Raw genomic sequence first — 21,118 nt, 5'->3', positions numbered from 1 at the left:
TCCAGAGAACAGAGTGGGGCCCAGACCCCTGAACTTTAGATCATTTCTGGAATTCAAGAGGAACCTTTGCCAAGGAGAGGAGCTAGAGAAACTGAGGAGAAGTACTGCCCCTTTACTGAGTGCTGTCTGGGGTTGGCCTGCAGGGATGCTTCTGCCAAGGAAAGGACAAGGACGCTGTGTCTCCTGCTTGAGGAAGATCTCAAAGGGTTTGAACTAGAGATTTCCTCCTGTTTCTGAAGTCTGAGGCATACAAAGACTTTACCCCCAGCTCCGCTGAACTTCCTTGCTGGGAGTTCTGACCTGCCAGGAGGTGCCTGGTGCTGTTCTGGGCCTCTGAAGGTTGTTCCTTTCTGTTGGGAGCTGGAAAAGCAACGCAACTAAGAGAGGCGAGACACATCTGCACTTGTTTCGGACGCATCGCTAAAAAAACCGATGCAACACCTGCCTGCGACTCAGTAAATCGCCGCACTGCGCATCGAGTGTACCGATCTACGAAGGCCAAGATCACCGCACGGATTCCAACGCAGGCCCTGCTCCATCGCATCGTTCCGAAAATCATCACACATCGCATCGAGGCGCCAGGTCAGTCACATTGCTGGGGGATGCAGTAAGAAACCGACGCATCACCCCCTCTCAGTTAAGGAACTGACGAATCACCTCCTCTGCGTAGCAGTAAGGAACCGACGCATCACCTTCCCTGTGTTCAAGGAACCGACGCATCACCTTCCCTGCGACCCTTTTTGTTTGTGCCCGTGACACATCCAAGGTACTTTGTGTCAAAAGTGCTGCCTCTGCAATTTGCTTTGAACAGAACTGTTTCTACCTTTTTATTACTGTATTGTATATTTTTGTCGTTCTAGTCTTTGGTTTAGATAAAGATTACTTATTTTTCTAAACTGGTGTGGTGTTCATTTGTAGTGTTTTCACTGTGTTACTGTATGTATGCACAAATGCTTTACACACTGCCTCTGAGATAAGCCTGTCTGCCCGTGCCAAGCTACCAAGGTGATGAGCAGGGGTTATTTTAGAAGTGTATCCCGCTTACCCTGACTAGGAAGAACGGTCCCTACTTGGAAAAAGGTACCTACCTCTGCCAACTAGAGACAACCATTTCTAATACAGTACGAGAAAACTACACCATGAAATAAATCTAATTTCAACTATTTTATGAAAAGACAAAATACAGAAGTGAAAAATATGCATAGGAAAAATGATTGTGCAACTTTTAAAAAAGCACTTTTTCTTCAGCAGCTTTAAGGTGGATGTCAATGCAAACACGCAAATGCCCACTACATTCAACCTGAGACCTGGTTATGCTACTTTAATCACACACAAATAACCATTATTTTTAATTGATAAAAATACTCAGCTACCACCATTGATTGCTACAGTAAGGTTCACTGCAGTACAGCCAGTGTGCTTTTCTTCAACTTTCTAATGCAGCTTTTAACGTTTTTTTTAATTAAGTGATCTAAACAGTATTACCTCCGTCAGCTGCTTTCTACGTTTCTACACTGATAATGAAAAAACTGACTAGAAATATCAGAAGATTGCCATAGGGTACAACTCTCGGAGGCCAGTGAAAGTTGACCCAGCCAGGGTAACGTCAGAGGCTACCCCTGTATCCTTGATTCTGCAAGAGCTAGGAAAAGACATACTAGACTGGTTTGTTTCCGAAGTCTTTCATGAATTGGGAGAGCCAAACAATAATGCTAAAACCCATTGCACACTATTTGTCTCCGATTTATATTCTAATAAAATAATTGAAAATCTCTGTGGATTAGCAATATCAGTGGACGCTTTAAAAGCTGAAGGGCAGCATGATGATGTCGTCCAAAACAAGTATTATGTGCATTTGTCAAGACAGAGCAGGAGGAAGGAAATTTGAGGAACTGTAAACATTTTCACCTGCGCAGTTATTGCATCGAGGGTGAGGCCCCCCATTTCGAATAGGTACCATTACAGCAACCCAGAAATCCAGCCTTTATGAGGAACCGACAGTGAAGTTCATTAGTGTGGTTGCCGAATGTGGGTTAGAGCAGAGGCTATCTTGGATGGGATTAAACATAGTATAACTAATGTCAAGAAAGACGTTTCATTAAATATAAATGAGTCCACTAGCACCCATCACCTCTGTTCTCTCTGCCGTCTGTTTTGAGGAGCCAGATGTATATAGGGAATGGTTTGCGATTACCAAATAGCAAATTTCTGCGATTCCCTATTTGGTCACCATAAACACCAATGTACAAATGTGTCTTTCACACATTTTGCGTTTCCCATTGGGTTGCAAATAGAGCTACCTCGTTAATATTCATGAGGTAGGTCTTGGTTTGCGACCAATTAGAAATCGCAAAAATCACAGGGATGGTGGCCTGCTAGGGTCAGCAGACCACCATGTCTGTGATTGCTTTTCAGTAAAGCAATTTTTTCTATTTTTTAAATGCATCCCATTTTCCTTGAATTAAAATGAGATGTGTTTCAAAACGAAAATGGGTTCACAGCCTACTCTCAGAAATATTTTTACGAACATTTGCGAAGGGGTCCCTGGGGGAGTTACCAACTACTTGTAATAGGTGGTAAAATGCATATGTTTTACGACCGCACTTCAGTCGCAAATATCCACACATACCATTGCGGTGTCTGGACCTCAAAAAACCTTTGTGCATCCGACCCCAGATTCCTTAACCCCTTCGACGCGCATGACGGAACGGTTCCGTCATGCACGTCGGTTGCGCTGTGCGCATGACGGAACCGTTCCGTCATGGCCCCGCCCGCGCATGGAACCTTCAGCGTGGCGCGGAAATCCGCGCCGCGCTGAAGGGGTTAATCCCCAAGCAGCCTTTTCTGAGCCTACAAATGTCTTTTGTAATATGCCACATCACGCAACTGGTGGGAAATGTTGTGCCTAAAGATGTCAGTCTTACATAGCGTAAGGCCAGCATTCCAAATATTTACTATCCTTCTTAGCATGTTTGTTACTCATGGCAAAATATATTGCCAGTAGAGAAAAACAAAGCAGGAACAAGGAAAAGGAAGGAACTGCAAACATTGCAAGCTGGGCAGCGATCTCATCTTGGATAATTTCCATACCTTATGAGGGGGCTGTAAACACAGCTGCCCAGAGGACCAGCACTTACGAAGGAATAACTGAAAGTGAGGGGCATAATGTAGCTATCAAATGTGGGTAAGTGCAGAGACCATACTGGATGGTATTTTATGTCTTATACTTAATGGAAGGCATTGTCAAAAGAGCCTACTCCCGAAAAAGTTTCTTATAAAATCTAAATGAATCTTCCACCATCCGTTACCTCCACTTCCTGCTGCCCTTTTCTAGCCTTTTCATACATATGTTCGAATGTTCATCACCCATTCCTGTACCCTTATGTGATGTGTTCCGATACCTACAGGAGTCCTGCACGCGTCTTGCATAATTATGTAACGATTATTTTGCCTCCCAATACTGTATCTCTCTTACCCAAAATTGTGAAGCGCTCTGATACCCGTAAGGGTCATGTTCGCGCTATACAAAACTTTATAAATAAATAAATTTAAAAAAATAGCCACCTTATTCCCCAAGAAGCCTTTTCTAGGACCAGGCCTGCAAATGTCTTTGGGATCAGGCCTCATCATGTGGCTGATGAGAAATATTGTCCGTAAACCCCTTGGCTAGGCTAGTGTCCCAAGTGTAAACTACTCTTGCTGGCATTCCTTGCGACTCTTGGCCAAATCTTTTGTCATAGTAAAGTCGAGCACTACCTTAAAAACAAGCATTTGCAATCCAATAGGTCTCGCATTTACGCGAGTTTACGCTATTGGCATTGTAAATAACAATGCCTTTTATTTCTGTTTTAAAAACGGAAACAAAAATAAAAGGCATTGTCATTTACAATGTCAATAGCTCAAACTCACGTAAATGCGAGACCTATTGCATTGTAAATGCTTGTTACGAAAAGCCTTGAGGGTGAGAAGCCTGTCTCTGTGGACAAGGCCGGGCACACAATGTGTTTGTGAGTTTATGTGATTTTTAAAAAGTATATTGTGCATCCTTGAAATTACATCATGCCTTTGCGTTCGCAGCGCAAGTCAACAAACATAGGGAGGGGCCGATTTACAGTTTGGTGGAAAGGATACTCTGTTGCAAAGGGGACTGAGTACTCTCTGTGCCAAACTGAAGGTCCATTTGCCTGATTAAGAGAAAGGCAGGACTTCAGTATGTTCTTTCTCAAACAATTTCTGCTCCTCGATCTCGTTCATTCACCACTTCCTGAACAAACTATCTATTCCTCTTTATCTTGCTTTCTGTCTATTCTGTGCCGCTCCCACCCACAATCTTATCACCATGCCACATAATTCCACTACACAAATATACTCCGCACCACACAATTCCACCCCAAACGATTCCAATACAACTCACATAATTCCACTCCACACCACATACATTCACTACACTCCAAACCAAAACACATGGGTAAAATACATTGTCATTTACAACAGCAATACCTCTAACTCTTGAAAATGCAAGACCTATTGCATTGTAAATGCTTGTTTAATAATGTATTTATCAACTTTGATATGTCGCGCACTAGATATTACTTTTTTTTTTGCAGTTTGCGTGTTTGCTCTTTTCTAGTTCAACATCTCTGTAACTGGTCCGGACACCGATCTGGCACTGGCTCGGACCAATCTCCCTTCACTAAGTGGGCACGGTGTAATGACAGTCGACAATGAGGAGGACGCCCTGCTACTCGAGTGAACCACAGTTGGCTTGCCAGGGACTTGGAACCCTCTTGCCCTTTACAAGTCATCCAACAACCTCCAAGTAAACCTCACCAAGACTCAAAATTCTGTGCTTCAGACAATACATATCTAAGGCTAATTCTTGAAAGGAAAGCGCTTATGATAAGTCACAAGCTACCAATATCTGGAAGCACTGTTCGACAGCACATTTTTTTGGAGGCAGCTTTCAGGTTAAAAAAAATCCTTGAGTATTGTATGTAATTCTCTACTAAGGTACAATTGTTGTTTTGGCAGGTGCCCACTGCATCTCCTAGTTAAAGTATGGCGAGCTAAAAGCAAGCTCCATTCAACTATACATCAGTTCACTTCCATCAAGTAACTGGAAGGACCATTATGGCATTAGTTTCTAGGCTGTAGGAAATCACTGCTGCTCTAAGTTATGTATGTGGAGACTGGACCATCGTCCTCTTGGGCACTGATGCTGAAGAAATTTTAAATAAGCATTTGTCACTTTCTTTGCCCCGCCATCATCATATTCAGGGCCGGACTGGGAAGCAAAAGCAGCCCGCCACTGTAAGCTGGGGCCTGGGGGTGTCTCTCTGCAGAAATATTTGTGAAAATGTTTGAAAATTGGCCATTTTCTACCACATTTTTAGTTATATATTGAAATACCATCATTTTTAAAGCACAGAAATGATGACCATGCTCTGCTCCTCAATACCTAATCATAGTGGCACCAACAAGGCATGTACAGGCATTCTTCGAGAACAAAATAAGATGTCAATCATGACAACAGTGAGTGATTTACGCTACATTTGTAGGTGCCAAGTCTGTAACTTCACTCGGGTTTGAGCTTTCAGCCTATAGTACATTGCATTCTAGGATTTGTAGTTTTATTTTTAACACTATCCATAAACATGGACAGAAAAATGCCTGCATTCAGAGTCCAGTTGGCTAAAACACCAGGACATGCTGATATGGTGCCTCTTGGCACTTTGTGAGACTCTGCGCTTATTTCCTGGAAAGAAATGCATGATGGGGGTATGTTTCCTCATGCTACACTGAAGCGCCTGCCTTATCTGTATACTGTTGCAGAGCAGCCTTCACATGTAAATATGGCGTGTGGAATAGAATAAGCAGGACATGGGTCTGTTGAATCTGGGTCTGTAGAATCTCCCCCCCCCCCCCCCCCCCCACCCTCCCCCGCACAATGTGAAAAGAGGTCCCTGAGTCCCCCTTATATCACAGATATTGGCCTAGGGTGAAATGGGCCCACCGCAAAGGGTTGGAGGAACCCTAAAGGGATGGAGGTCCCCTGAACCGAAGCGATTGCTGGGGCCCTGTATTACAGCCCTGCCTTCAAAAGTTTAGCTATCAGCTGTACACACAGATTCCTCATTATTGGGACGTTTTGTTGTTTATTGGACTGAGTTGGTTCAGATCTTGGGGAACCACAAACTCTCTGTTTTACCACATGCTTTCTAGTAAATGTTAGATATAAATGAAAGCATTTTTAGAATAAGACCACTCTCTAAAATGGCAATCTGGTAGAGAGGTTTTTTTTGTCTATTGTCCCAGCACCCCACTAGAATAGGCCAGGTTCATAGAACTGCACGTGTAATGCATTTCGTATAGCTTTAATTATTTACCTTATTTGCCTTCCAAGCTGGAGGCCGAACACCTTCGGTGCATATGGAAAGGAACGCAAGCCCAACACAGACGGCATATAAGGAAGGCAAGCAGGCCTCATCAGTCACCAACAACTGCAGACTCCAACTTTGATCTCAATTTGTCCGAATGTATCTAAACCACTGCCCCCCTACAAGGTATCCAGCCAGGCCTATCAAGAAAGACACCCAGCGGACAGGCCCCATATGATGCCCCTGCATCAGAAGAGGGACAAATTAAAACATTAAGGCAGGGGCGTTATGCATTCTGTGACTGTTTGCAGGCCTGGGCATATGGTAAACATGTCTTAAGCATGCCAAGCCGGTGGGCAAAGACAAGTGCTGCTCAAGCAAACAGAACATGTGTATTTGTAAAGCATGCATTCTACCAAGGTTATCTTAGCACTGAATAACAGATGTTTATTGTTCCATAAGGATACACATTTTATCAACCCCAGAAGGATGAAAGGCTCAGTTGACTCAACGGGATTTGAAACTGACCATGAGGTTGAACACAGGCCCCTACAGAAGACGCATTAGTCCACTAAGCCATCAGACCCGAAAGAAAGCCCCGGGCTGTGCTCTGAGCCCGTTGGTGCAGCAGAGGCCTGTTAACTATCAGCAGGGAGGCTGCACAAAAATGAACAGGCCTGAGCCAACAAGAACTATCTGTGTGTGTTTGCTGCACAGGTGGATAGCTTATGGACCTGACCTTTGGCTCTGAAAGTGTTCTGCTGGTACTTAGTAAGAAACCTCGGCCAGGACTGACAGCCCCTGTGCCTCCTGGTGGCCGATACTGGCCCTCCAAAGGTCAAAACCGGCCTCCAGCCACCGATGGATTACCCGCTTGCCCGGCAGGCCAGTCTGGCCCTGTTCTTCCTCCTCCTGGCTATTCAATGTAGTGAGCAAGGAACACTGTGGTAAAAACTGGCTGATGGGAATTCTGGCGTGCATGGCTTAACACAATACGTTAAGTCATCACCAATTACTTTTTACGCATTTGCACAAAAACACTACATTCATTAATCTTGAAATTTTCTGAGAAATTGGTCTGAAGGAAAGTGTAGCTCCGAACCTGTTTGCCCAAGCTGTTTTTTCCATAAAGCTGACCTACAATGGTACTTAAAGATGTGGTGTAAACTACTAATTTGATGGTTGATTCAGAACATAAATATACTATAAACACTGAGAAACTTGAAATAAAAGTAAAATTAAAAAACATATCTGGGATGTGGAAAAAAAAAAGAAGCACTTTTTTGACAAGAAGGTTGGGGTGTGTGTGTGTGTGTATATATATATATATATATATATATATATATATATATATTAGTTTTCTGCGAGTACAACAATGTATACATTTTACACAAAGTGTTTTAGTCTGGGCGTAGAAAGGAAAGGACCGGTCCAATTATCGTTTCTGCCCAACACCCCCCCACCCCCTTGCCCCCCCTCTCCCGAGATAAACTCATAGTTGCGGAATAACATTAGAATCTCATAAAATGATTGTATTTTTCTTATTAAGACTTAAGGGTTTTTCGACTGCTCTGGGATAAAATTTGCAACAGTGTAGGATAAGCTGGAGAATTTCAAAACAGATATTGCCATACAACTTACCACGGAATTTGCATATTATTGAATAATATATGTACGCGGCATTATCTTGCGCATAACTTTCACATTTATTGACACATAACAGCAGTGGCCCTGGCCCTACCCAAACACGTGGACAGTTCTTGGTAAAAAGATACCACAAATGTTTATTATTGCACCAATCTGCGGTACCAACTTTTATTTACTGAGCGGTATGTGCTTCGTAAGAGAATTCACGGAAACGTTGTATTTAAGTACACGGGATACGTTGAAATGTTAGGCACATCGAGGACAGGCATTCGGGCGCAATGTTTGAAACATTATACCAGTCTGAACATTAAAAACACGTGCTGGCCTCTGACGGGAAACCCAGCGGGTTAAGAACTAAACTTCGCTCCCTGGGGAGTGACAGGAGTGGTTCCTGCCTGAAAGTCATGCTTGATGCAGCGAGTCATAGCCCGGGTCCCTCCCTCCAGGCGCTCGGATCAGTGACAGAACCGCAGCCGCCTGGACGTCCTCCGGGTACGTTCAAGGCTACAGAGCGCGGCTCGAGCCCGCATCAGCGCTCCCGAAAATGTGACGTCTGGGCAGCAGCATGCATCGGAGAGCTGCAAACTACGTCAGTATGAGAACAGCAGTCGTGCTGGGGTTCCTAGCACTGTGCTTCCTGTGCCCTGGCGCCTGCAAAGAAGGTGAGCGCGTATCTTTGCGCTGTATTTATGCACAGGTTGAGCGCTAGTTGACTGACCCCCTCTCCTCCTTCACTCCTCAGAGGAATGGAGGGTCTCTCGAGTTTTTACTTACGTTTCAGCTTCCATTGTATGTACAAACTTAACTCAGTTTATCAATGAGATTTTAAACTCGTGTTTAAGACGTTTCTTCTTCAGGTGAGCTAATATTTGAAACTAGAGTAAATTCTTAACAAACAGCAATGGGGGTGAGAGGGCAGGGTGCAGGGAGGGCAAACACTAATCAAGCAACAAGCCAGCGGCACCCCTAGCTCGGTTGTAGCGCTAGGCCCTATAAGCAAGGATACGTTTTAGAATTACCGGGTGACTCCATGTCACCGGGGGCGCCGAGGTCTAACCCTGGGCATGCATTTGTCACCCCTTGGGAGTGGGTCACTGTTCACCTTCAATGAATCCACTGGATGTGCTGGACATAGGGGTTTGTCGAATGGAGGGCTGGACTAGAATTTGGAGTCTGATGACTGGGAGTAATTTGGGATCCTTAATTTTGCCGATGTCTGTCACGAGTATTAAAGTTTCACGTTTCTGGGTGAGATATTCGTTTCTCGTGTTGTTTTATTCTGAGGTTGTATTCTTTGGCGTTAATTAACTAATCGGTAAAGAATGCACTTATACATTTCTAGTCATTCCAAAAACAAACAAAAACTAGGACCAGTTCAAATAGCATAGCGTACCTAAAAAAAAGTGCGTACCGACTAAATGAAGACAGGATAACGCCGCAAGCAAACAATCCAGTCGGGATGGGCAGGGGCAAAAGGAGACAGGGAGGGAACAAACAAACCTCACTTTAAATAGAAAGCGAGCGTTTAGCATAAAGTGCCATGCGCGCCAATAAAAAGCATGGGCGGAGCTTCCACTCCACTTCCGAAATCTCCTCGATAACAGTAGATCTCGCAGAGCGACAGCGCATGCGCTGCGATGCTAGGCGAGACCTAATGATGGTGATTTCTGCTTCCAGACAAGCTTCTCACTGCTGCTCCCACCGTGAAAAGTCATATAAGTGTATGTGTGACACTTTTTAAAACAATGTAATGAGAATTTGTAGCCATGTTCTAAATGCCGTGGGCTTCATTGAGAGCCCATCTAAGCAGTTATGTAAATTGTGAAAAACACATGAGGGCCAAGTACTAAAAGAGGCTGGTCAAAAACAAATCAGTTAATAACGCACACCCTTTTCACAAGTACAATGGGTCTAGAAACAGTACGTTGTATAAAGACCAATATTGTTCATAAGTAAATAACCAATTTCAAAAACAGTTCTTGGAGGACTCAAAGTATTCCACGGTTCCACCATTCCACTGGATGGGACAAAGTACTCGTCACAGCTTCAAGCAAATGTTCTTTTTATTGGTTTTGAAACCCATATTCAGTATTCAAAATAGCCATCAAATATCCAAAGCAGCCAACACGTGTTTCGTCCGTGCTTGATATACACAAAGACTTTCTCAAGGCTGTGGACATAGAAATAAGTACATAAATACTGTAATAAAACTTATAGAAAACAATATTTGAAATTTATACACACAACTCCAATAATACTACATAACATTGCCAATAAAGTTTTTTAGAGAAATTAGGAATACAAGATCTCACAAGTACTCAAAAAAGGGAAAGATAATCAGTAGTTGAAGTATTAAAACGCGAGATACAACGAACCAGACCTGTCACCCAAAGCATTGACTCCCAGAAAAAGCGGAAAAGAAGAAGAAAAAAGTAAGAGAGGGATAGTCCGAAGAGACAATCAAAAAGTGTGATGACCCCGAAGTGTTAAATGATGGTAGAGAGGTGGGAATCCAACAAAAAGACCAATCCCATAAGTCTTATAATGTTGATAAAGTATATATGAAATTGCCTAATTGGTTAATGTATGGTGTCACGAATCAGCGTGCAGTGCCAACATGCAGCAAAAACCTCATGTGAAGTGGAGTTCTAAATAAATAGGACGAAAATATATAATTAGGACCCACCTAGAGATTGGTGCTGTTACTTCCAAACTCCAAAATACGACGTGAATCACGAGATGTCAAATCAATTAGACATCGCCATAATGTCTAAGGAAGCGTCACATAAATTCTAGTAAAAAAGGTACATAGATGACTCTGTAAAAACAATTATATAAACACGATTTAAATGTCCTAAAAGGATAAAAGACATTTGGAGGAGGAATGGTATCATCATGGATCTGTATTTTACCATATGTCTAAAAGATTTTTCGTGGCATTCCTCTATATAAATAAACAAAATTATCCACTATTTCATCATCACTGGTCAGAGTCAGCAATATATACGCCCCAATTTGCACCAATATTCCTATCCTGAACCTCACCAGATTTATGTATAATGTGGAATCGCTCAGAAAAATATAACCTAAGGGAGCAATGTACATACACCACCTCCAGACTGAATGAAAGTATTTGTTCGAGAACAGACCCTATTACATATGTCCAGTTCCTCATAGGTCCACCTTGTGGAAATAGCATCTACTATAACAACATCCACGGCACACTTTATTACTCGGGTGCTCCTTATTTAACTAAGCCAGTGAAATTTCAAAGCATTTTCCGTGAACCAACGATATTATGGGAACTCACCCAAAACAATTGAATAGCAGTGTTCTTGAAACTTGTAGATGAAATCCAATCTTGCATCAATAGTCACACTCGAAATAAGGTGTGATCAGTTAATAACAATCCTGCAAAGAGACCACCCCTCCTTAAAACTACATTTAAACATAAAAATAGACGCAAACTATTTGAAAACGAGCCGTACATAAGTCGCCTATTACTGATCTTATGCAAATATGTCATTTAGTTTTAAACATTGTGAAACTATTAGGATCACCAAGGCAATGTTTTGTATCTGTATCATAACAAACGTCCTCTTACCGTGTGTTTGGGTAGCACGTATATTAACCCGCGCCTGGTAATACTCTTGGGAAGTGCCAAACGCAATGACTGGCCGCCATCATAAAAATAGCTGAACTCTATCGCGAGAATAGATCGTCACGGAAAGGAATATATGAACATAAAAGTAGGACTGTTATCCAAATCGCGGGCGCCATCTTGCAATGTCCGCAAATAAACATTCAGAACACTCACATTAGTTTAAGTACCAGTCCCCCATAAGGCAAAAGCCTAGTCTGTAAAATTCCGAGTAATAAATATGCACGTCACAGGTAAATGTAAACAATAATATGACGTGTATACAAATATCCATATAGTGGATTGGTAAGTTAAAAAACAGTGAAGAAGCACGTACTGGTGTAAGACGCATCTGATCTTCGTATCGCGAATCCAGCAGTAATTGCATGCATTAGTGTTTTATAACAGAGCACGAGAGGAAAGACCAAAGGCCACAGAAATGAAGAAAAAGGAAGGAGGGCAGGTAAGATTAATCGAAGAGCCATGCAAGACCAAAATAGCAAATTATATAATGGATGTTGACTGTATTACATGTAGCACAGTGAACATCCCTTGTTAGATTTATCGGGGTTTATCTCCAAATAGAACAGTGTCTTGTACATGCCAAATAATGTGTCGACAACCAGATGTATTATGAACATAGACGACATTACGTTAGCAAAAAAACGATTTTTCAGCATTTTAAAGAAATCGTACCTTATTATTACACAATCACAGCATAAATCGTAATTATATAAAAATCAGATAACATTGGAATCAATCTTTTAAGAAAACGTGCAATTCTCTATCAGTATTAAGCCCCTGATCAACAGATCTTAATCGGATTAGCCATTTAGATTCCAATTTTCTTAGAGCCAAGATTTTATTTCCTCCTCGGGGATCATCAATAATCTTGTCAATAGCATGGAATTTAATATGCAATATCTCAGATGATCTATGTACGGCATTGTAATGTACTGCCAAAGGGTAATCGCCATTGTTGTTTTTGATTGCTCTGATGTGTTCTTGAACACGTTCTTTTAATGGTCTTATAGTGCTACCGATATAGATCATGTTACATTGGCACACAATACAATACACAACATATTTGGTATTGCAATTGATAAAATTATTGATGTTGTATACGCGTCCAGTATTGCAGCTAAAGCTTGTGGTCTTATCTTGTGCAAATTGCCATACATTGCACATAGAGCATTTAAAGAAACCATTTGGTTTTGCAGGTAACCAGGTGCTTGGTTGTGTTTTAATCTGTGATGTTTGGTTGAGGATGTTTTTAAATGTCCTACCTCTCACATATGTAATGTGGGGTTTATTTCTGAGGTATGGGTTCAGGTCACGATCAAGCTTTAGAAGATGCCAATGCTTTTGAAGAGTTCGATACATTTCATTGCTGTGTGTATGGAATTGCGTAATCATCGCAATATGTCTTGTTGGTGAGTTGTCCTTAGTTTTCTTATTAGTTTTGAGAAAATTAGATCGTTTTGTTCTATTTATTCTAGTATGTGCTTTATCAAGAGTAAGTTTGTCATATCCTCTGATGGTAAATCGCTCCTTCAGGCTAGTCAGCTCCTTCTGAAAGTTTTGTTCTGTACTACAATTCCTCCTCAGACGCGCCATCTCCCCAAATGGAATGGCCCGAATTTGGGAGACAGGGTGAGCACTACTTGCATGTAGAATAGAGTTGCATGCAGTGTTTTTCCGGAACAGTTTTGTCTCCAAGATGCCATTGTCAACATAGAGTGTGACATCCAAAAAGTCAATTTCAGTCTTACTGAAGTTGTAAGTAAAGCCGAGATTGAAATCATTGGTGTTTAGATGGCAAATGAAGTCACGCAAATCTTTCCTGTCACCCCCCCATATGAGTAGGATGTCATCAATAAAGCGACCCCAATAAACAATGTGATTGGTCAAATGGGATGGACATGATTTCCATATGTGATGCAATTCATAAAAGCCCATGTAGATATTCGCAAATGAGGGCGAAAATTTAGCCCCCATTGCGACTCCTGAATGTTGTCTATACCATGTGTTCAAATGTTTAAAGTAGTTATTCTCTAGGGTTAGTTTGCTAAGTTCCAATATCATTTTAGTGTGATCATACAGAGTAGCATCCCGTTTGGACAGAAAGTATGTTAGTGCTTCCATGCCCTTGTCCAATGGGATGCTGGTGTATAGTGCATTGACATCCAATGTGACAAGAGTGAGATCATCAGCCAATGAGAAGTGTTCTAATTTATTAAGGAGATCTTTTGTATCCTCAATAAATGCCGGTAATTGCCGTACAATAGGTTGTAGGTAAATGTCTATGTATTCAGATATATGTTCAGTAGGTCCTCCTATACCCGAGATAATTGGCCTACCTGGTGGCGTTGTGATGTTTTTATGAATCTTTGGCAGGGTATAGATGTACGCTGTTCTAGGTGTCACATTGAACAAATATTTGAATTCAATGTCAGAAAGAAGCCCAGCATTTAACCAATATCTTAATGTTTTTTTAATCAAGATGTTGACTTCTTTCATGGTGTTGTGGATGATCTTAGTATATTTCACTTAGATAGAAATCGTTGTCCATAAGGACAATGTTACCCCCTTTGTTGGCTTCCCTGATCGTAACATGTGAGTAACCTTTGATTTGGAGAAGAGCAGTCCTTTCTTCTTTGGTAAGATTATCTCGAAATCTGCCTGGGGAGCGATGTAATTTGTCCTCTAATTTATACAATTCTGTTGTGACTGCCTTGAAGAAACAGTCAATCATGTTATCTGGAGACAAGGTTGGAATAAAGGAGGATTTAGTTTTTAACCCACTATCCGTTTGTGAATTCATGGTGATGTTAAGGTCCTGCATGATTTCTTCCATATTGGGGACCATGTCCAAACTGTCATCAAGCGACATTAGCGTCTGTAAATTCCGGATGTCCGGAATTGTTTGCCCAATTATATCAGTTGTATAGATAGGAATAGAGCACAATTTGTTCTGATTGTCAAAAAACTTTTTCAATTTGAGTCGACGTGTAAATTTAAACAAATCTATGTGAATTTGAGTAAAATTGGGCCTGGACATTGGACAGAAGCTAAGTCCCTTTTTCAATACATTCAACTCTGTATCATTTAATGATTGTTTTGAAAGATTAATAATGTAAACATCATGATTTAAATCAAGACCAGGACTAGCAGTACAAAATGTTACGCCGGCATCCCGGGAATCCCTACCGGCACTCATTTCTTCTGTACACGCGATACCGATCTCGTGATCCTTTAGCTTTCCTCTGTATTTATTGCACCCCCCCCCCCCCGCCTAGTCCTTGTCTTCCTGCCGTTCTTGGATTGTTGACCCCCAATCTGGTGCCCTATCTGTACCTCTCTAGTTCTGATAAAAAAGAGGAAGATGTACCGGGAGCAATGTTGTTGGATCCTATAGTGGAGATGCCATCATTTCTAGTATCACGGATATCGCTGGCAACGCTAGACAACTCTGATTCGCTAGTTATGACCTCAATGTCCGATCTTTTCCTGTCCAGATCCTTTGTCCCAGCTCTGCGTCTGAGTTCATCAAATTTCTTAGCAAAAGTGAAAATACGACCATTCCTGTAGTCGTTTTCATCCGTTTTTAGTTTGCGAATTTTCTTATCCCGGATATATGTTTGGTGGGCACTTAGTACTTCTCTCAGTATTTTAAAGTTTTTTTCTGTAGCCTCGTCCAAGTTAAGTTTTTTAATCTCATCCTCCTCCAATAGTTTGGCTCTCTTTCTTTCTGCATGGCGGATCAAGAGATCCATCATGCCAAATGATGAAGATGAGATGAGATTTTCCCACTCTTGTAAAAGATCTAAGTCCTCGAAAGTTGGAAAGATAATGACTCTCAACCCTCTCGGGACTTGTTTGATCTCTATATACTTTTTTAATGTAGTGAGATCCCACCATCTGAAGTGTTCAGCCTTTCTTAGTCTCTCCAGTTTCGTAAATAGCTGTTTGAGGCCCTGTGGTTTGGCCTCTACTGTAGAGGTTCTACCTATTTGAACTCCCTGTCCAGAGAAGATATCATTGAATAACTTGTCCCTTTCATCATTGAATCCTGCCATATTGTCTATGTACAATTCTACTTTAGTCTGAAGTGATCAGAAATAGTGATCAGATAACGCCTATAGAAAAAATGAGTGCCGGTAACCACTAAAAATTAAATTGCAGACAAGGTAGTAGTGTTCCCAAAATGGGTGAACAACCGCACATCAACTATAAGTGTCCTGTCACACAAAAACCAGTAAGTGGCGTATTCAAATTTGCACATGTAAGTATATCGGGCTGCTGATGTAACTGTAAACACTTACTACCTAGAAGTGTTGTTGGCAAGTTGAAGAAACAACTAGTCCGTACAATTATCAAAAACAAATCAGTTAATAACGCACACCCTTTTCTCAAGTACAATGGGTCTAGAAACAGTACGTTGTATAAAGACCAATATTGTTCAGAGGTAAATAACCAATTTCAAAAAAAGTTCTTGGAGGACTCAAAGTATTCCACGGTTCCTAAAAGAGGCTGGCACAAAACTGACTAACTTACTTCTTGAAGGTGCAATGTGTTTAAAATATTGGTAATCTGAGATCTCAAACTTACAGCTAATACTGATGTGGGTGAGACCTAAAAAGGGATCTGGTCTCTGCTAGTTGAACATCTTAAATGTCTGAAGAAAAGGGGGCTACACCTTAAATGTCTGAAGAAAAGGGGGCGTTTAGGACATGTGGTGCTAGAGTCACCGCTTCATTGCCTCTACAGCTATGTTGATGGTAATGCTAAATTTGGTTCCTTCACTCTGTATCGATGTGCACTGTGCCTGCAGAATTAATAACCTTTCTGTGTGTTTTTCAAGGTTCTGCAGAAAACGAAGAACAACTACAGTTTCCAATGGAGCTTTTTTCTGATACCCCTTCGTCTGTTCCTTTCTCACCTTCCAAAGGTTTGTCTTCGGGTATTTAACCTCCTAAATATTTGCCTAATGTATTAGGATAAACATATATTGTTTCCAGTTGTATTTTACCCAGCTTGTGTAGCCCAGATTTGGCCTTGATTGTTTCAATTACGTTTAACATTCCATCCTAGTGTGGCTCTATTTCCCATGATAGACTAATGCTAAAAACATTTTTGATATCGACCATCGACTCTTTTATTAGGCCCCTTCCTATTACCAACCGGTCGGACTTGAAAGAAAGTTATAAGAGGAACGGAAAGTGTTTTTCTAAGCTGTTGCAGTCAATATGCCTATAGATCACTCCGATGTAATAGTCTTATTACCAAGATCCTTCTCAGCTTCCAATATTCTGAGTGTATTTTCCCACATTTAAGTGTCACCCAATATATTTGTTGGGCTACCTTTCGCCTTTGTATCTATTTTTTTCCCTTAGCGTTTGGCATTACATTTGCTTTGTTCTGCAACACTTTTTGTTTCCCATTAAGATCATTTTTAAAAAACATATCTTTTTCTTCAGGTAGCCTGTGGTTTGCTTGAAATCACATCAATCATGTTGGCTTTCATTGAACAGCTTTAAGGCTCCAGTCCTTCTAGCCATGTATTAGGTCTCCCCTCACTTCTTGCCAGCTGTACATCAAGGGTACCACTGAGTTCCCGGAGATACATTTCTAACAGAGGAGAGGTGAAGGAAACTCCCCCAGGAGAGCTCAAGATTTGTCCTCAAATCATAGAAACTATCTGTGGGCAAGAGGGACTGTACACTGAGGTTGCGTCGCCTATGAGTTTGACTCATGTGTAAAAAGGAAATGCATAGTGCCGCCTGGACATATAGTCTCATAGTCCATCTCCTGTTCCATATTGAAGGATTTCATAGTACTTTCCAATTTATTTTTCCAGATGGTATTCGGTGGGGGTTTCATTTATTGGGATCAGCAGCGATACCTCTAGAAAGGGAATTTCTACCACTAATGAGGTATCGTCAAAATTCCACACATTATTCTAAGCAGCTCCCTTTTGGGTCCTTTTGCCTTCTTAATACTTCTTTTTTTCCTATGGCTGATCAGGGTTGGTCTGATTTAATCCCAATCTGGTCATGTTCTGTTTTGCCTTGTTCCACAAAACCCCTTCCAATCATTCGACTCACAGCATGCACCAGAAGCCCAGGGAGGCAAGTGGGAGGAAAGGGTTTAGGTTTAAGTTGATGCCTTTTGTGAGGCGTTGCTCTTCTCTGAGAGTTAACTGTACCCCACCCCCTCCCTCAAGCACATCTCATAAGAGACAGGATGGAATTATGCAATGAAACATGGATGCCCAAGAATTATTTAGTCCTGTCATTGTGGGACACTGTACTGAGCCTGTCCTCAGCTATCTCTGTCAGGCATATGTCCCTAGAGTTTTGTTCACCCATGATGATCAAACTCACCGAGCCTTTCTATCCTATGACCAGGCTGCTAGGGAGTCGTAGATCTCACAGAAGAGCTTACAAAAATGTGTTGACTCGAGCTCTCATTTTGGGTTTTGTACTTCTTAGCTTTAGTTTGTCAGAGGAGTTACACGATTGAGATAGAATCCTCCCCATAACGATTGCCAGGTTCTGGCCTTATCAAATGGGCCTGTGTTGCCACACCCTAAATCTTTGTAACTCAGGCGTATGCTTATTGCCCTTTGTTATTAGAACTTCTACAACTTCTTGTATCGTAGGTGCCAGTTTCCAGCCCTCTCCCCCTACCAGAATTAGGATCAACGATTTAGTAGAGGACTCCGTTTCAATTGCCTCTGCGTTCATGTGTAGTGTGCCATTTTTTAGTCAATTATTGGTTACTCCAAAACTACATAGGCCCAAAGACATACATTCTTCCCTTTGGATGTAACTGCCGGCTCCTTCTCTAACAGTAGTAACCCTCACAGGTTTTGCCATAACGGGAGCAGGGACTTCCTGTCCTTGGACTGCTTAATGTAGCCTTTATCAGCCCTCCGTGTGCTGAACTGCTTGAAGTCTCTGAAAGGCCGATTATATACCCATTAGCTCACGAGTCTAAGTAAAGATTTCAGACCAACATAGTGAGCTATTATTGGTAACACGCTTGTCATGGAATCGCAAGCCATTCCAGTTAGCAGAAGCATCTGGTACCTTGTTTTGCATCTTATAACAATAGGGGGGATGTCTTTAATCTTTCTATCATCCTAGGTTGTGGGGATCAGTGCCTACTTTATGGGCTTACCCAACATGAGATTTACCAGCGCCATGATGCTCACAATGATTTAATTGGATACCACGGAGCGCCTTCATTGGCTGTCAGTAATAGGCAGTATTAGATTGAAGGTTCTTTGCACTATTTTGAAATGCAGACTTGGGCTGGCATCTCACGTTCAGGGTAAATATCTACCTGTCTAACAGGAACGGGTTTAGGGTCCTTGCACAACTTTCTAATACCTCCGATGCGTTCAAATGCTCCTCCTTAGGGCATCTGTTCCTCCTTTACATTATGAAGATAACTTAAGACGAAGCTAAAAACCCATCTCTTCTTACTTTTCTGTCTATAGGGCCACACCGGACAAACACTGTAGACTGCACAGTATTAATGCGCGCTGCATGCTAACTTATCTTAGAGCTGCATGTTCTTTTCTGTTACATTACCTCACGATACACAAATCTTGTGACAATAAAGTGTAAATATACATTTGTGGAGTGAAAACAGTCGAGATGGTAAATAAATAGGGCAGGAGGGAAAAGCAAATAAAATAGATGATGGGAAAGGAAAGCAGAAATTATTTTGTGTTTTTAAAGTGTGTTCTGTGGATCTCCCTGGTAAAATAATAAACATTACAACATTAAAAAAATCTATAAACACACATACGCACATATACACAATTAAAGGAGACAAAATGCTTCTAAATTGATTAACACTACCATCTTCTGGCAAATTGGTTAAATACAAGATAACCAATATTATTTAACAAGCATTGGTAAAGCCAATAGGTCTTGGCAATGCCCAAGCTATTGGCCTTGTCAATGTGAATGCCTTTTAGCCATGTTCTCTAGCAGCATATCTGCTGTTCATCATGGCTGAAAGTCGCTGAAAGGTCAGAATCAAAGGATGTTGAGCTAACGCCAAGTCTTTTCACCCCCATGTTGTGTTAATTGTCCTGCCCCTCCTAACACAAAAAGGTGCTATGACATGGCCTGCACTCTCTGCATCATAGCTCTGTTTTCAGTGATTTGAACAGTAGAAAGCTTGTGGGAGGTAAACGCTGATCAGTGCCAGAGATACCAGAGACAGCACACTATCAAGATACCGTTGTCTAAGCTACTAGTTCCATGTTAACAAACTGGGTGCTTTTCCCAGGCTTATGTAGCGTCATGAGAAGGAGCCTGAGAGAGAGGGGAGGCATGGAGAACCAGTTTAACCACACCATGACGATCGCTGCAGGGACACCACCACTATTCAGAGTACATGGTGCCCCCCTGATTTCGCCAGTGACTCGGCCCAGTATTTTTTCATTTTATTTGTAAACAACAGCGTACGCCTCACACAACAAAAGACCTGGCCAAGTTGGCCACACTGATCAGTGTTTACCTCCTGCGATCTTTCACACGGATGTGTACTTGCTAACAGAGCACCCCTGAGAACTATTCATGGCAGATGTAAAACAGCTCTCCTCCGCCCTGCACACTACCTCCAGACAGGCAGAGAGGTGTAGGTCAATAATGCAAATCCACATGGGACCATGTAAGTGCTATGATCCTAACAGCATGCCCTCCCCTGGTTCGTGTACTTGCTTTTTAGGTCTCGCTTGGCGTAGACTGCGCAGACATGCGCAGTCTCGCTGGCGAGATTTCATGAGTTAGGGTAGATTTCTCTAGTGGGCTTTAAGCCCCGCCCCTCATTTCCATTGGCTGGTGTCACCGTTTATGCTAAACGGTGCCCAGCCATTGGAAAAGAGCGTCTAGTGACGTACACTTTTCTCTTTTAGAGCCGTCCCAGTTGGATTGGCTCGGTTGCTTTATGTCTGTGGGAAAAGCTTTTCTCATCTTTATGGGGCCATGTGTTTCAAACATATGGCCCCATAAAGACAAGAAAGCTTTGCGAAGGATGAAAGTGAAAGCCGACCGTGCCTTAGCTCAGCCAGGTGTGGCGAGACTCCACCCCCTCTGCCATGCCATTCCCGCACACTCGTTCGTGGCTCCTGACGTGCTCTCCGAGGGAGCCTTCGTGATGGGTGCCATTACACGTATGGGTCCAAGTCAAAAGGGGGTGGGGATTTCATGTATTTTCTGGCTACCGTGCTGTACGGCGGTTTCAAATCTGGTTCTAACTCAGACCCTGAGCTGTCGGTGCGCAGAGGGTTAAATCTGCCTCCCACCCCCGGGAGGCTGCGCAGTGTAATGCATGCATGCCCCCTCACCCTCCTTCTCCCCCTCTTGCCTTCTTGCTCTATTGCAGGAATTGAATGGCCGGTCCCTGACAATTCTCCACGCTTTCCAGGGCC

The 21,118-nt window shown here is 42.2% G+C and overlaps 1 protein-coding gene across 11 annotated transcripts in view; it reads left to right on the top strand.

Annotated features, from left to right (window-relative positions):
• The window catches only part of C2CD5 (C2 calcium dependent domain containing 5), an 875,314-nt gene that overhangs the window by 637,730 nt on the left and 216,466 nt on the right, over positions 1 to 21,118 (top strand). For 7 of the 11 annotated variants that reach the window (XM_085652748.1, XM_085652746.1, XM_085652743.1 and 4 more), the window contains one exon: positions 16,529 to 16,615. The exons of the other annotated variants lie outside the window; for them this stretch is intronic. In XM_085652748.1, the coding sequence (XP_085508874.1) occupies positions 16,529 to 16,615 (87 nt within the window). The remainder of the gene's footprint in view (positions 1 to 16,528; positions 16,616 to 21,118) is intronic. 11 annotated transcript variants of the gene reach the window in all.

Source organism: Triturus cristatus, chromosome 4_1 (assembly GCF_964204655.1).
Source record: "Triturus cristatus chromosome 4_1, aTriCri1.1, whole genome shotgun sequence".
NCBI lineage: Eukaryota > Metazoa > Chordata > Amphibia > Caudata > Salamandridae > Triturus > Triturus cristatus.
This window is presented reverse-complemented; position numbering and strand designations above follow the sequence as displayed.